Here is a 16,710-nt window from a genome sequence, read left to right on the forward strand (position 1 = left end):
TGAATGTCAACATATCACCCCTCGTGCCTTGGAACTGTTCAGCTAGAGCAAGCTACTGTAACTACACAGCGTTTTTTTTTAATCTACTCTTTCTCCTCCTTTTTTCTGTATTTTTCTCCCATCCCAATTTAGTCGTTATGCCAATTCCCCCCCTCCCCTTCCTGGTCATTGCGCACATTTGCCCCCCACTTGCCGGTCTAGGGAGGGTTGATAGATACTATCACATGTCCCCTCCGATACATGCGGAGTCAGCCAGCCGCTTCTTTTCACCTGCCAGCGAGGACTCTCACTGGGGGAGCGTAACGCGTGAGGAGGATCACACTACTTCCCCCCCAGTTCCCTCCCTCGCTGAGCAGGCGCCCCGACCGACCTGTAGGAGTCGCTGTTTTACAACGACCAGGATACACACCCCGCCGGCTTCCCACCCGCTGACTCTGCCAATTGTGTTAGTATGGACGACCGACCAAGCCGGAGGTACCGCTGACAGCTGGATTCGATACCAGTGTCTCTGCGGTGGTAGACAGACGCTTAGTCCGCTGCGCTACCCAGCCGCCCGGATTTACACAAAGTTAAAGGAACGTGCCAACGTTATGGGAAACCTTCTCCAGAGTCAGACAAGAAGATAAGAAGAAATTCCCCGTTCAGTAGAAAGCTATCCGGCTGCAAGCTAGCCTAGCTCAGCACAAATGAATGGAAGCGGATATGGACCAGCTAGCCTAGCTCAGCACAAATGAATGGAAGCGGATACGGACCAGCTAGCCTAGCTCAGCACAAATTAATGGAAGCGGATACAGACCAGCTGAGCTAGCCTAGCTCAGCACAAATGAATGGAAGCGGATATGAACCACTATAGGATAAAATACAAAACTAGCCTTTGGAGTTATTCAGGCTGCGCACAGCACTGGGGAAGAAGCTCTTAGTAAACCGAGAGGTAGAGCGTGTGATGGAGCGGTAACGTCTGCCCGAGGGGAGGGGGACAAAGAGGCCTGCGGCTGGGTGACCAGAGGGGTCGTTGATAATGCCAGAGGCACGGGAAAGCAGCCTGGCACCATAGATCTCTTCTAGAGCTGGCAGGCTAAGCCCGATTGTCTTGCGTGCGAGACGCACAATTCTGTTCAGAGATTTCTTCTCCTGGTCTGTGATGTTACCAAACCATACAGTACAGGAGGAAGTAAGGACGCTCTCGATCACACAGTGATAGAAGTTGTGTAGAATCACCCTGTTATTTGTGAACTCTTTCAGTTTCCTGAGAAAGAAAAGACGTTGCTGGGACTTTTTAACAATGGTTCCGGTATTGGAGTGCCAGCTCCAGATCGGTACAGAGTGCATTGAAGCTCTCATGGCGTTCGCACGGAACCGCAACAATGTAGGCGTAGCAATGTCCCGACTCACGTTTCCATCTTCATTTACAGCAGCGTCCAAACAATTTCATCTTCACAGAAGGCTATTTGCTCTTCACGCTACTATCAATTCCTTCTTCACTGAAGGCTTTTACAGCACCTCACGCTACTCATCAACTTCAATTTTAGGTAATACATTAACAGAGGTTTCAAAAACTTCTTACCTCTGGCTTTCTTTCGCGAGGAAAGTTTTCCTACTTTATACTCACGTCCTTCTTTTTCGTGAGGGAGCTTTCAAACTCTGTAGTGGCCGCTCAGATATGTCCTACTCAGCTAACAAAGTTGTGGATGTTGAAATAGTTGAATGTCCAAGCTGCAGCTGATGTAGTTTGCAGGGTTTTATTGTCCAAAGGAAAGATGAATGACGATGAAGGTGAACAGAACAGTTTGTTTGTTAGATAAGCAGTTCTTCCAACAGTGAAAGCAGGTTTGAAAGCATGAATCCTCGGCAGGTGCATACATTGCACTGATCAGCAGAGCCTCTTATAGTAGAGGTGGTGTGCCCCCTAGTGTTCAAACACAAATACAACACCATAAATAATACAACTTCTAATATGTCGGTTTAGGCTTCTACACTCTGGATATAATAATAATAATAATAATAATAATAATAATAATAATAATAATAATAATAATAATAATAATAATAATAATAATAATAATAATAATAATAATAATAATAATAATAATAATAATAATAAGCGCTTCACAGAGTCCATTATTCGTTCATACACAGTCATACCGGTGGTGGTAAGCTACAATTGCAGCCAGAGCTGCCCTGAGGCAGACTCACGGAACCGTGGCGAATAATCATCGCCTACGGCCCCTCCGACCACCACCAACATTCATTCACATGCATACACATTCATACGAGGCAAGTGGGTTAAGTGTCTTGCCCAAGGACACAACGGCAGTGGGATGGACATGGGCTTGAGCGGGATTTGAACCACCAACCCTTCGGTCATTGGACGACCCGCTCTACCCCTGAGCCACGCCACCCCACAAATATACAGCACATAAAACTGGAACATGGATACATTTACCCCCTCCAATTCTTCTTGACTGAATATTTATTGCCAAAATCAATCAATAGTTGCTCTTAAAAACACTTGATGTATCTCAAAAACTATTGTTGTTTACAACAGTTCAAGTTCTGAACCGGCATCCAAACTTAGTCTAACAAAAATGTCTGCTGATCTTATCAACAAAAGTCTTCCCGTGATCACTTCTATGGCAGCGTGAATATGATTCGTCCTTGACCGACGAGGTGTCCAGTCTTCGTCTTCTTTTGTCGTCTTCTTTCGCCTTTCTCTCTGATCTCTCTTCCAGTGTCTTGTGGCCCTGTATTTATAGCAGGCCTCGGTCCAGGTGATGACCTCACAGATAGTGACATCATAACAGATTTTCCTCCAATCCCAAACGGCTATTTTTGAGTTTGAAAATGTAGGCGTGGCTCACCACTAACTGCTCGGCTGAAAACAGTATTTCTTTCCAACTCACTTTAAGGCTAAAATCATTGTTACTATTACATTTACTACACGTGATATATGAATATTAAGATACTTCTCTCAAGGACACACATTTCAACATAACACATTACTTGTTTGTGCCAGAGTAAACCACAAAGCTCATAGTCCATAAATATTATTTCCATTTCAGTGTATTTATATGGCATTTCATCATTTGACTTATTCAACTTATCTACCTAGATTCATTAAAGTCTTAAACCATGCCTTTCTAAATAATTACCTCATATTAGCTATTTGAAAGTGATCGTCCCTTAATCCTGTACATGTGGCTATAAACCACTCCAAGTTTAATATCATAATATTCCCTTTGTTGAACACATCATTTCAGTGATAATTGTAGTTTAATCAGATTTAAATTGAATATAGAAAAATACATTTCTAATGTGTCCTGATTACTAGATTTTACACACTTCTTCCTCCTCCTCCCCTATCTATGTCTCTGTGTTTACACAGCTGTGGCCTTTAACCATGTGACCTGGACTTTAACACTTTCACTGCCACACAACAGAAGGTTAGCCCTTTACTATCACACAACCGACGGCGATGCTCCATCATTAGCATCATTAGCTCCGCATTTGCGGAGCTAATGATGCTAATGATGGAGCATCGCCGTCGGTTGTGTGATAGTAAAGGGCTAACCTTCTGTATTGTCACAGTGAAAGGGTTAACCGGCTGTCGTGTGGCAGTGAAAGGGTTAACACTTCCTAAAGCCAATGCAATTGTCTTCAGTTTGGGATTGAATTTCACCCTTCTGTTCCAGTAGCTCACATATTGATGTAATATCGGCCGAGCCCTTTGTCCTATATTGGCCAAGTGATGACCTATACTGTCTGTAATTTAAATTTGGTATCTCTTCTAAAACATCCTCTTTATAGTGCCTGCCTCTTTGAACTGCTGCCGTCAGGCAAGCGATACCGGAGTCTTATGGCGAGCACAGAAAGACTCAGAAGGAGCTTCTATCCCCAGGCCATCAGGCTGCTAAACGAACAATAAACACTATGCAACAACCATCAAATGCACACAGCACACACACCCACACGCACACACTCACTCAAACAAACAACACACTGCAGCACCCACTCTCCACACTTTAGATCACACAAACACACTTACACTTTATATTTATTGATAAAGGATTTGCACTACAACTCGTACACCTACTGTGAATTGTACCTAAACTGCACCTCGTCCATTTATGCCTTGCACTATATAGTATTGTATATTAGTACACTGCACAGTATTGTATATTGTATGGTAACTACGTCTACGAACATTGTACATATGTCTAAACTGAACACTGTGACCTCTTTTTTTACTTCTAATTTTTACTATGTTTTTATTTCATACTTATCTTGTCATGCACAGTCTCTGGAGCGCAACAGTAAGAAGCATTTTGTACAAAAGTATTCTGTACTTCTGTATGACAACTATTAAAGAAACTTGAACTTGAAACTTGAAACTAGTGTGTAGACAACTCGTCCCTCTAAGGATTTTCTAGTTTAGTTACCTATAGGGTATCTAATTTGACGACTTCATCTTGGGGTCCAAAAATGAAAGTTAACCCTAATTATTTAAGAACAAGTATAATTTAACCCAAATTATACTACAATGTCCCTGAAACAAAATCACGAATGAATGCTGTGTTTGTAACACAGCAGGGTCATTACAATAGGCTGAAAAGGGACATTCTTTTCTTGTTCGCCTAAATAATGTTAACCAATGGAAACACACACCAACTTTCTTCCGCTACTTTCCCCTCACAGCTGATCCGAGAAACATTCAACTCAATGTCGGCCGAACTGAAAGTTTCCACATTTGGCATGTACTGTATATTAGAACTTCGTAAAGAAACTCAAAGTGTTAACACTTTGAGTGCCACGAGGTGGCGCCAGAGGTAGCGCTTCAATGCCACCATCGGCGCCAATGTTACGCTTAATATCGCCTAATCTATGTTTTAAATTATGGCTATGTGTCTAATCTGCCCGTCGCTTATCAAAGAATCCTTTTCCAGTCAGTGCTGTCAAGGCAGATTGGTTTTTTATCGCTTCATTTCCATTTGAGAGCATTTTGAAAAGCACCCGTTTTGAGGTAAAAAACAGTTCATTCTAGACCATTCTATGATAATCGTCTTTTACTGGAATATTCCAGAACGTTGATATTTGTCGGCCTATTTATGAATCGTTTTCAAATAAACGCTAGATGATCAATATTATACGTGCACGCACGCACATTCGAGCCGCGCACGGATAATCGCCGTGTTCATTTCCTCTTGGACTTTTACAGTGAAACCGAAAGAGCCCATTTCACAAAACAGCCTATATCTTCATCAAAATTAGTCTGATTATCCTAACACTGATAACATAGAGTCCTTACCTGACATCAGATGGTATCCAACTGGTATATTCCAATTCCTGATCACCATTCGAAAAAATCGATAAGTGTATGGATCCAACGTGATACAGTAGTACACATGATTCCGCGGGGCTGAGAGGCTCCAGAATGAACTGTGGTAACCCCGGCTGGATCAGTGGACTGGAAAATGTGGAGTACGGGATTTTTTTCCCCATCCATTTTCATTGAGTCCATTCCAAAATCCCTTATGTCATCTGGGAGACGATAGGGGGCTGACAGATTTGTGTTCATTGTGCTGCTTTTATAAAGCCTCAAATGATGGCTTACAATATTTCAAAATCTTGTAGCACAAGTATAAAACGTTAATTAGTTGCAGTGCCATGTTTGGCTGTCATTTTCATGCTGACAAGTTGACGTCACACAGCCAGACATGTTACATGTAAGGAATTATGGGATTTGGTGTTGGGTGTATGGACTCTACTAGGGGTGGGAATCACCAGTTTCATCACGATACGATATCGATTCTTTGGACAACGATACGATATTTGCCGATATCTGCCACGATACGATACAATGCCGGTGCCTGCAGTCGATATGAGACGATATCATAATAAGCCCATTTAACACAACTAGTAACATTTAGATCAACTCAAAAAAGGTAAAGAAAAAAAATTATTTAGCTCTTCCAGACATTTAAATGAAAAACTATTTATTGTTTTTAATACAAATAGACCTCATGTTCACTGTAAAGTGCCACGTTTTGATATATTGAGCTTTAAACTTTAAGTAATTTTTTTTGGAACTCACAACACGCAACCTAAAACCCCTTCCTCTCCCAAACCGTTCCTGCAATTGTTTTATTGTTATTATTGTGAATATTCCTCAGCTAGTCGGATAGTAAATTATATTGACCATATTGATCAAATTGTTTACACTGCCTGTGTTGTCTTTTACTACCTGTATACTGTGTTGTTTTACTACCTGTACCCCTCCCCCCTCCCCCCCATGCTGCTATGATGCCTGAATTTCCCCAAGGGGATCAATAAAGGAATATCTTATCTTATCTTATGTTGCATGATGATCATGAATACATTTATTATGTATTGTATTCTTTATGTTTAAATATCAACATTATCTGTCCACCCTCAGTACATTTATTATCAATCAACTACACTCGTCTGACTTCATCTGATCTTTCCAAACACGCACACACACACACACACACACACACACACACACATACACACACACAGAAGGGAGAATGCCTGCCCCCCCCCCCCCCTTCCCAGTCCCCACTCTGCTGTTCTCTCTGGCTCTGATCAAGGTTAGCTTGTTGTTAGCTTACGCTAACGTAACGTTAATTTTGGACTTTATCTAGGGTGACCAAACGTCCTCTTTTCACGCCCTGTCCCGGCCGTCCGGGGGGGGTTTATAAATTCATGAAAACGTCCGGGTTTCACGGAGCGTTTGCATGTACTTAAATTGACTGGCGCATTGCACAGAATACTACGGTACTCTGTTGCGTGTGTGACGTAATCCCTGAGAAGCTTTGTGGGCGGCTCTACAACTACACTCACAAACAAACAGAGGAAGGGGACAGAGCGGAGCGCAGCTCACATTCATGCCAAAGCGCAAATGTACTTTTACAGATGAACTGCAGAAGAAATTCCAAATGTACCGACCCGTCGGAACAAATGGGAGGCGGAGTGCACCGTGTGCAAAGCTTGCACATACACGTGTGTCCAATAAAGGTGCAGGCGATCTTAAAGCGCACATGGACATGTGCAAGTTGAGAGTTTGTCTGCAAAGTTGACAGACTTCTTTGTTAAACCCGGGAAAACAGAGGATGCTGTAAAGTGAATGCAGCGGAGGGTGCGTTGGCATTTCATACTGTGAAACATCACAATCTATGGATTGCACAAGTGCCTTGCTAAAAAAGGCATTTCCAGACTCTGACACTGCCAAAAAGTTCAGTAGTGCGCGCACTAAATCCGAAGCCAATGTGTTATAGCGCCCCACTCGACTCGATTGATGTCGCACATGAAGCACTCAAATCAAATCCAGTACTGTGGTGTTTCTACAGACAGGAGTAGTGAAAATATTCCCAATCATAATAGAGTACTTTGACTGGAAGAGGTGTGGCATGCAAACAAAATGTATCAAGGTTAAATACACCAAATGACACGGCAGAAACCATTGCACACTATCTCATTGAAACATGGCAAAGAAAACGATTCGTCTGAAAAAAATGCATTGCATTTACTGGCGACAATTGCAACACAAACCTTGGAGGAATCCGACGTGATGAAGGGGGAACGAATGTGTTTTCAAATTTGAAGAGGTTGCTGCAGAACAACACTGATCGGTGTGGGTTGCCCAGCACACATATTGAATAATGGTGTTCATCATGGGGCAGACACAATAGATGTTGACCTTGAGAATATCATGTTCAAAATCTACCAGTACATCCACATTTACACTGTGCGCACTGAGAGCCTGAAGGAGTACTGTGACTTGGTTGACATTGAATACAGAAGGATGCGTTCTCACAGCAAGACAAGGTGGCTGTCATTGTTCCCAGGCGTTGAGAGGATGATACAGAGGTTGACGAGATACAAAGAGATATTTGTTAACTGGATTTTCTATTTTCTATTATTTCATATATTTTATTTTGTTATTTCATTTTGTCCAGTAAGACTTGATAAGAGAGCTATTATTTTGTTACAGGTTGATTTTTAAGTTATTATTGTGCCATTGAGATTTGTCAGATAATTCTAGGTATAATCAAGCATGTTGATTGTTGAGTAACTTTGGTTTGGTGTGTCTTTGGTTAGATATTGTTGTGTTATATACAGTAAAATTATATAAATAATAATTGTATATCCATACAGAGGAGGCATACTTTAAATATATTAAAACAATAATGCATCTTTGAGTAAACGTTGAGTATCATTAAGTATCTCGAGGCTGGGGGGGCAGCATGTCCTCTTTTTTGGAAATCAAAATATGGTCACCCTACCTTAACACTTTGAGAGCCAGTCCGTGTTTTCCTTTTTACCCCCTTGAATGCCCAAATCCACTCCAATGTTAACTTAATAACGCCTAATCTATGTTTTAAATTATGGCTATGTGTCTAATCTGCCCGTCGCTTATCAAAGACTCATTTTCCAGTCAACATTGTCAAAGCAGATTGTTTTTTTATCGCTTCATTTCCGTTTGATAGCATTTTGAAAATCACTTGTTTTCGCGGAAAAAACAACCCATTCTATGATAATCGCCTTTTACTGGAATATTCTAGAACGTTGTCATTTGTCTGCCTATTTATGAATCGTTTTCAAATAAACGCTAGATGATCGATAGTATATGTGTGCGCACGCACGCTCGTGCCGCGCGCTGATAATCGCTGCTCTTATTTCCTGATGGCTTTTACAGTCAAAACAGCTATATCACATATAGGGGAAACGCTTATATATCCGTGAAAACTAGTCTGATTATCCTAAGACTGATAACATAGATTCCTTACCTGAGGTCAGATGGTATCCAAATGGATTATTCCAATTCCTGATCACCAAATTCAAAAAAATCGATCATTGTATTGATCAACCGTGTGTACAGTAGAACACACAATCCCCGCTGCTCTTCAGGCTCCGGAGTGATGCCGGTCGATGCCGGCTGCGTGAGTGAGAAGTAAAATGTGGAGTCAGAAATCCTTTCTCCCATTCACTTTCATTGAGTCCAATCCAAAAGGGTGATTTACCATCTGGGAGACGATAGGGGGCGCTTTTTTCACATCTGAGAGCCTGGGGTGACTGGATCTCCAACGGTAGGCTCGCTTGATGCAATATGATTTCAGATTGCTAATAAAAAGGTGGGCATTCAACCCGGGGGGTAATAACCCGAGAAAAGCCGTGAGTGGCATTCAAAGTGTTAACAAGACGTGGTCATAAAGGAACGGCGAGGATTGCAAAGCATGTTAGATGCATTTGACCCGTTGCGGAATAAAACAGCAGGGATTTGTTTTGGGTGGCGAAATAGGCACACAGACGCTACTGCCGCTACTGAGACGAGTACTGCCGTGTGCTGCGGAGCCGAGCGGATACGACGCCACGGGATTTTCAAAATAAGAGTATCGATACGAACCGAATGCCTATCGCACCGGTGCTACTGAAGTAAACCCATTCATCGCACAGACCGATGTTGCCGTAGCACGTGCAACACGTATCTCGCACTGTACAGCCCTGCCTCGCTACTCCTCTATCTTTTTCATGCTCGCTTATGCCTGTATTTTTTTTTTACTGCTGTGAAGCACTTTGAACTGCAATTTCTGTATGAAAAGTGCTATACAAATAAAGTGATTATTATTATTATTAGACGTGTGTTCACGCGCTACACGGCGACGTGGTGGTGTTCACGCGGCTCACTAAAGCAGTCGACTCTCTGCAGAGACCTGCGAGGCAACCAGTTCAGCTGTGACTGCAAGCTGAAGTGGCTGGTGGAGTGGATGAGCCACACCAACGCCACCGTGGACCAGATCTACTGCAAGGGGGGCCCGGCCGACCAGCTGGACCAGAACATCAACAGCCTGGTGCCCCAGTCCTTCGACTGCATCACCACAGGTGGGCGGAGCCTGCGTTAACCCTTCCACTGCCACACTACAGACGGTTAACCTTCCACTACCACACTACAGAAGGTTAACCCTTTCATTACCACACGACAGAAGGTTAACCCTTTCACTACCACACTACAGAAGGTTAACCCTTTCACTGCGACAATACAGAAGGTTAACCTTTCACTACCACACTACAGAAGGTTAACCGTTTCACTGCCACACTACAGAAGGTTAACCTTTCACTACCACACTACAGAAGGTTAACCGTTTCACTGCCACACTACAGAAGGTTAACCCTTTCACTACCACACTACAGACGGTTAACCCTTTCACTACCACACTACAGACGGTTAACCTTTCACTACCACACTACAGAAGGTTAACCTTTCACTACCACACTTCACTACCACACTACAGAAGGTTAACCTTTCACTACCACACTACAGAAGGTTAACCCTTTCACTACCACACGACAGAAGGTTAACCTTTCACTACCACACTACAGAAGGTTAACCTTTCACTACCACACTACAGAAGGTTAACCTTTCACTACCACACTACAGACGGTTAACCTTTCACTACCACACTACAGAAGGTTAACCTTTCACTACCACACTACAGAAGGTTAACCTTTCACTACCACACTACAGAAGGTTAACCTTTCACTGCCACACGACAGAAGGTTAACCCTTTCACTGCGACAATACAGAAGGTTAACCTTTCACTGTGATAATACAGAAGGTTAACCCTTTCACTGCAACACTACAGAAGGTTAACCCTTTCACTACCACACTACAGAAGGTTAACCCTTTCACTACCACACTACAGAAGGTTAACCTTTCACTACCACACTACAGAAGGTTAACCTTTCACTACCACACTACAGAAGGTTAACCCTTTCACTACCACACTACAGAAGGTTAACCTTTCACTACCACACTACAGAAGGTTAACCTTTCACTACCACACTACAGACGGTTAACCTTTCACTACCACACTACAGAAGGTTAACCCTTTCATTACCACACTACAGAACGTTAACCTTTCACTACCACACGACAGAAGGTTAACCTTTCACTATCACACTACAGAAGGTTAACCTTTCACTACCACACTACAGAAGGTTAACCTTTCACTACCACACTACAGACGGTTAACCTTTCACTACCACACTACAGACGGTTAACCTTTCACTACCACACTACAGACGGTTAACCGCCTGTAGTGTGGTAGTAAAAGAGTTAACCGTCTGTCGTGTGGTAGTGAAAGGGTTATTGCTCAGATCCGATTTACTTTGTTTGGTTGTTCACATTCTTAGAGAACCCTGTCATCCAGAGGAGAGCAACATTCCTCAAGTTGGACCTAGTTGAAAGTAGTTGAGGAAATAGTGTCTGCAGTTCATTAGAGGTCTGCTCTCCATTATTGTTACCATGGCAACCATAACATACGGTTATCCTATAACCATAGTTATATGAGTATAGCGAGCGCTCTGCTCGTAGTTGAACCCTATCCCTTATCAATCTAATTCTGAATAAATTTCTTCACATGTACACACCCATCCGCCTGGCCACACCCACATCCGCTCCTCTACATAAGCGGGGACGTGGCCATACTAACAGCTCCTTCCCAAATCTTTCACCACCGAAGGCGAAGACCACGGGGTCCTCGGTGAGTCCGAGCAGAGCGCTCGCTATACTCATATAACTATGGTTATAGGATAACCGTATGTTATATTATCATATAGCTTACGCTCTGCTCGTAGTGGAACACAGGAGCTGAGCAGAGCGGAAGCTCGACAAATGTACCCACTGAGGCCCCCCACAACCATCAGAACCGGGGAGGACCCGAGCCCCCGGACCCCCCTAGAGGGGGACGGGAGGGAATCGGATCCGACTGTGCGAAGAGGGTTTAGCAACTCAACGCACAGGGTGAGCAGATTGTGGGACTACACAGGTGCGCATCCCATATGCCACTAGGGAACAAACGGGAAAAAAAAAAAATTTACAGCCCCTAACATCACGGGGTCAAAGGTCAAGAACCCAACCCCGTGGCAAGGCCATAGCAGCGGAGCGCGGAGGAGGACCTAGCCCCAGGAACAGCCTGAGGGTCAGGACCCCCCGGAAAGGGGGCCTGGTGAGGCCAACGATGCCATAGCATCGAGACCCCACCAGACGGTCACTAGTGACACCAACCCCCACATTGCCAGCGTATCGGACAGGGCCCAATCCAAGAGCAGGCCCTTCCGCCCTACAGCACGCCGCCCTGAAGCACTTCACAGAGGCTACACCCCCACAACACTGTGGGGCCAGTCGGCGCACCGGGGAGACAACCCCCAAAGAGGTTGATCCCTCAATCCTGGCAACAGGTCAAGAGCGTAACTCGACCTGTGCCCGGAGCACTGCGGACTAGACAGGCGCCTAAGGGGTCTACTGAGAACAGCACCCCGGCGGAAGGGGCGTTCGGTATGCTGTGCACCATGTTGCAGCCTCCACAAAACCTGACCCCCTAGAGATGCAGAGGCAGAGAAGGCTGACACGATTGGCAGACGTCATGAAAAATGTGGGGGCACACTCGCAGGCAGACGGGGTCAACCAACACACCGGGGAACCAACCACCCCCCTATGTTTAGTTTAACAGGAGGCGGTTGTTCCCTTAACCCCCCCAAGAAAAACTCCGAAACACAACTGCGCGTATACACCAGCTATACAGGCAGTACAAGCGTTTCAGTTTTCAAGAAGGGGTTAACCCAGGCCAACAGGACGACGAGAACGAGTCCGGACCTGGGCCCGACGGACCGGGACGTACACAGGGATGCCAGAGGGGTACAATAGAACCACCTCGACAGCCCCCTCCCAGCCCCGCTGAGCAGGGGAAAGGAGGGGCGAAAAAGAATGGAGAAGGACCAGGTTCCTTAGCACAGCGCAAGGTACAACACAATATGGACCAAGCAACTGCGAAGGATAACACGCAGTGACGTAACCACGAACACCTCCATAACATCAACCCCCGCGACGCCCGGGCCAACCCGGCATTTTCCCCCCCGAAAACGCACAAAGTCCTTCAGGGTACCAGAACAGCAGATCCCTCGCCCCGGCGGACAACGGGTTAACTGACCTGGTCCGGCGCGACCAGAACCAGTCCTGTGTCCTAATCACGCCACCATCCCCAGTCCTAAGATGGGGGTAGGTACGCGTGTCGATCTAAAACATCACAGAGGGCGCCACCAAGACGGTCAGAACATGAACGCACCGTGCCCGGTGGCCCACCCCATGGGCGTGAGACCCCTCCGCCAATGTTCCGATCTACTCCGTCATCTCCCCCCAGAGATGAGTGAGAGTTCGTCGAGACTAACCCAGTACACTGGCGCTCGGAAGAGATAAAATCTCCATCCCAGTTTCTCTATAAAAAAACGCTGTTTCTATAATGAGCAACCAAGGCGCGCCAGCCCATGCGTGGTTCCACACTGAAGCACCCAGGGCCAGCGCTATGCACACGTCGAGACCCAAAACACATCAATGGTAATTCTAACAAGAACCCAGATAACGTTCCCTCCATGCCGCCTGGGACGAGCGGTAGGAAGCTGGCCAAAAGACACAGATATGGGCCCCGTATGACGCGTCTGAGGGAAAGAAACCCTGCCAACACCGCTCTGTATAAAGAGAGGGGACAGGAAACCCCCAGAGAGACCTCCCACGTGAGTAACAATTGAAAAGATATATGTAAACATTGAGCCACGTGACCAAAAGCTCAACACATATGCAATAGAGAGCAGAGCAGAAAACAAAGTTTTCCACGCACCGCATAACTCAATCTTGACAATGACAGCAGGTCCACAACATGGAGCCTAAAAAAAAACTCACGGAAGCCTCACGACCAATAGAAACGCGCCCAGTGACGTATCCTATCGCCGGGGAAATTCCATGACCCACCTGCCCAAATATGGCGTGGGACCAGGGAACCCCCCCCCTCTCCCCACCCTGTGATGCACTGACCCAACAGCGTGACAGGAAGACCGAAGAACAGGAGGTCTAACCCCCTGGCCAATCAGAAAAAGGGGGGGAGGGGTTTATCAGTTCACCCCCTTATGACCCCATACCCCGGATACGATGAAAACAAACAAGCAGCGATGATACCAGTTTACCTAGCATGCCACTAGGATAAGCTCAACCTTCTGCACACCAGCCACAGACAATAAACTCGTTTGCGAAACAGGTTTTTATACAAGGCCTCAGGCTCATGTGCGAACACGTCACCCGTGTTTATGTACTTCACCAAGTAAAGAGAAAACACAGACGTTTAAAGAGAGGGTCAAAAGACCTCGGTACAAGCTACATATATGATTACTTCTGTAGGCTAACACTCTAACCTGGTTGTGGACTCGATGCCATGTTTCCCAAACGTAACAGAATACACACAACCCCCTCAGATAAAAAAGGTAAAGTTCACTCTTACTACTGCAAAAAGAACAGTGTGCTAGCCGCAGGCCTTGCTAAGCCCACATATATATAGCGACCAGAAACAATCTTCAAGAAAACTGTCCTACTCCCTAAGCAAACACACAACCCCACAGCTAGGTGAGGGTTATACATCGTATGCCCAATATATATAGTGAATAAACACACATTTTGTAACAAAAAACAGTCCCTCACCAGGAGGGACTTTTTATTTAATAACAAAATTATATGTTGGGGGGGGGGGGGGGGGGGGGTAAACAGGGGAGTCACTAGCGGCGCGTGCAGAGCGGTGCTTGCCCCCACGGGGAGCCGGCCCGGAGGAACGGTTCTGGGGAGCCTGGTCACGACGATCCCTACCGTTACCTCCGGGCACACACACACACACACACACACACACACACACACACACACACACACACACACACACACACACACACACACACACACACACACACACACACACACACACACACACACACACACACACACACACACACACACACACACACACACACACACACACACACACACACACACTCCACTCACAGTGCATAAAATACCCCAGAAAGCTAATTATGGAGCCTAAAATGCACCAATTCAATACAGCAGGTATATTCAGCGTTATTCGTACCTGCATTGTGTTTCTATTGAATAAAAATGCATTGGAGGAGGACCCAATTGTTTGCCTTCAGTTGCAGACTACCTTGTGTTTTTAATTTACTTTCTTTTCAAAGCTTCCTATTTTACTTTATAAAGTGAATAGATAAACAAAATGACCAATTAAACGAATGACCTCGGGAAAATGCACCTTTTATAGGTATTATTATGTTGAGTTTGATCTAAACCCACTAGTAACGGTGACAATATTACTTAATATTCCTTAAAGCTCCTTTCACGGAGCAAGTTGTACTTCTGGTCAGGCATAAAATCCACTAGAAGATCTACAGGAAATAAAAATACATTAACTAACAAACCGATACATAATTATTAGGCTGTATGCTTGTTTACCATGCCTGGACTTCCACATGCAGCCACCATATGTTTAGCTTAAAAGAAGTCAAACTACGATATTGAACACTACAATGAACTCTTATACAATAATATTTTAACTACAGTAGGTGTCATATTTATCGATGCATTTCCATCGATAGACTCATATTTATTAGACTGCATCTCTCCAACTTGCTCAACACAAAAAGACACTGGGTGCAAGAAGAAAACACACCCTCTAGTGGCGCCAGATTGTAACAACTATGAGTTAACCCTTTTTATGATTTCTGTTGCCTTTGGTACAATCTTACTTTCGTTATGCATTCACATGGCAAAGAAGGAATTGTACAAATTAAAATGCTGGTTTGATACAAACAAGCTATCATTAAATCTGAGTAAAACCAAGTTCATGCTGTTTGGAAATCGCAAAATAAATACAGAACTCCATCTGGAAATTTAAAATGTCGAAATCGATATATGAAATAAAGTTTTTGGGTGTCTTAATAGACCACAAACTCTGCTGGAAACCACACATAAAATATCTATGCTCAAAAATTGCGAGAAGCTTGGGAATTCTAACTAATTCTAATTCTAACTAACCTTACTGTCATGCACTTGTCCTAATAAACTAACCTACGCTGTAACACGCAACACTTTGATGAACATTGTTACTCAGCTGATAGAGTTGTGCCCTTCCTGATGACTTGTCGTACATAACTTGTAAGTCGCTTTGGATAAAAGCGTTCAGCTAAATGACTAAATGTAAATGTACATGTAAATTCTGGGTCAAACGAAATACATCTTAAATCAGAAATCACTGTACACTCTGTATTGCACACTCATTGTACCCTACCTGTCATATTGTGTTGAAGTTTGGGGAAATACATATAAAACCAACCTACAAAAGATATGCACACTGCAAAAAAGAGCTATAAGAATTGTACACCATGCTGGTTATAGAGATCATATACCAATTGTTTATTTGTTAAAAGTCAAACTCTGAAATTTAAAGATTTGGTTAAATTCAAAACTGCACAATTCTTGTTTAAAGTAACACAAAATATAGTCCCGGGCAACATACAAAAATGTTTCATGGGCAGAGATGGGGGTTATAATCTAAGAGGGGAATTGAATTTAAAACAACCTATTGTCCGTACTACTCTCAAGGTATATTAAGTGCATCTCAGTTTGTGGGGTATCCATTTGGAATGGCCTTGATGTAGCAATAAAAACAAGTAATACTATTGAAATGTTTAAATGCAGATATAAACAGGAAGTATAAGTACAAGTAAGTATAAGTTAGAGGAGCTTGAAAATAACGTGAACTAGTATTTTTGTAATTATTTATTTATCTTTTGCTGTAGGTATACTATTTT

The 16,710-nt window shown here is 44.0% G+C and overlaps 1 protein-coding gene across 1 annotated transcript in view; it reads left to right on the forward strand.

Moving 5' to 3' along the window:
• LOC311234413 (leucine-rich glioma-inactivated protein 1-like) overlaps positions 1 to 16,710 on the forward strand; it is a 53,393-nt gene that overhangs the window by 21,830 nt on the left and 14,853 nt on the right. Inside the window, exon 6 of the mRNA XM_084321583.1 lies at positions 9,725 to 9,897. Within this exon, the coding sequence (XP_084177709.1) occupies positions 9,725 to 9,897 (173 nt within the window). The remainder of the gene's footprint in view (positions 1 to 9,724; positions 9,898 to 16,710) is intronic.

This window comes from Notolepis coatsorum, assembly GCF_963971535.1.
Source record: "Notolepis coatsorum genome assembly, chromosome: 9".
Lineage (NCBI taxonomy): Eukaryota > Metazoa > Chordata > Actinopteri > Aulopiformes > Paralepididae > Notolepis > Notolepis coatsorum.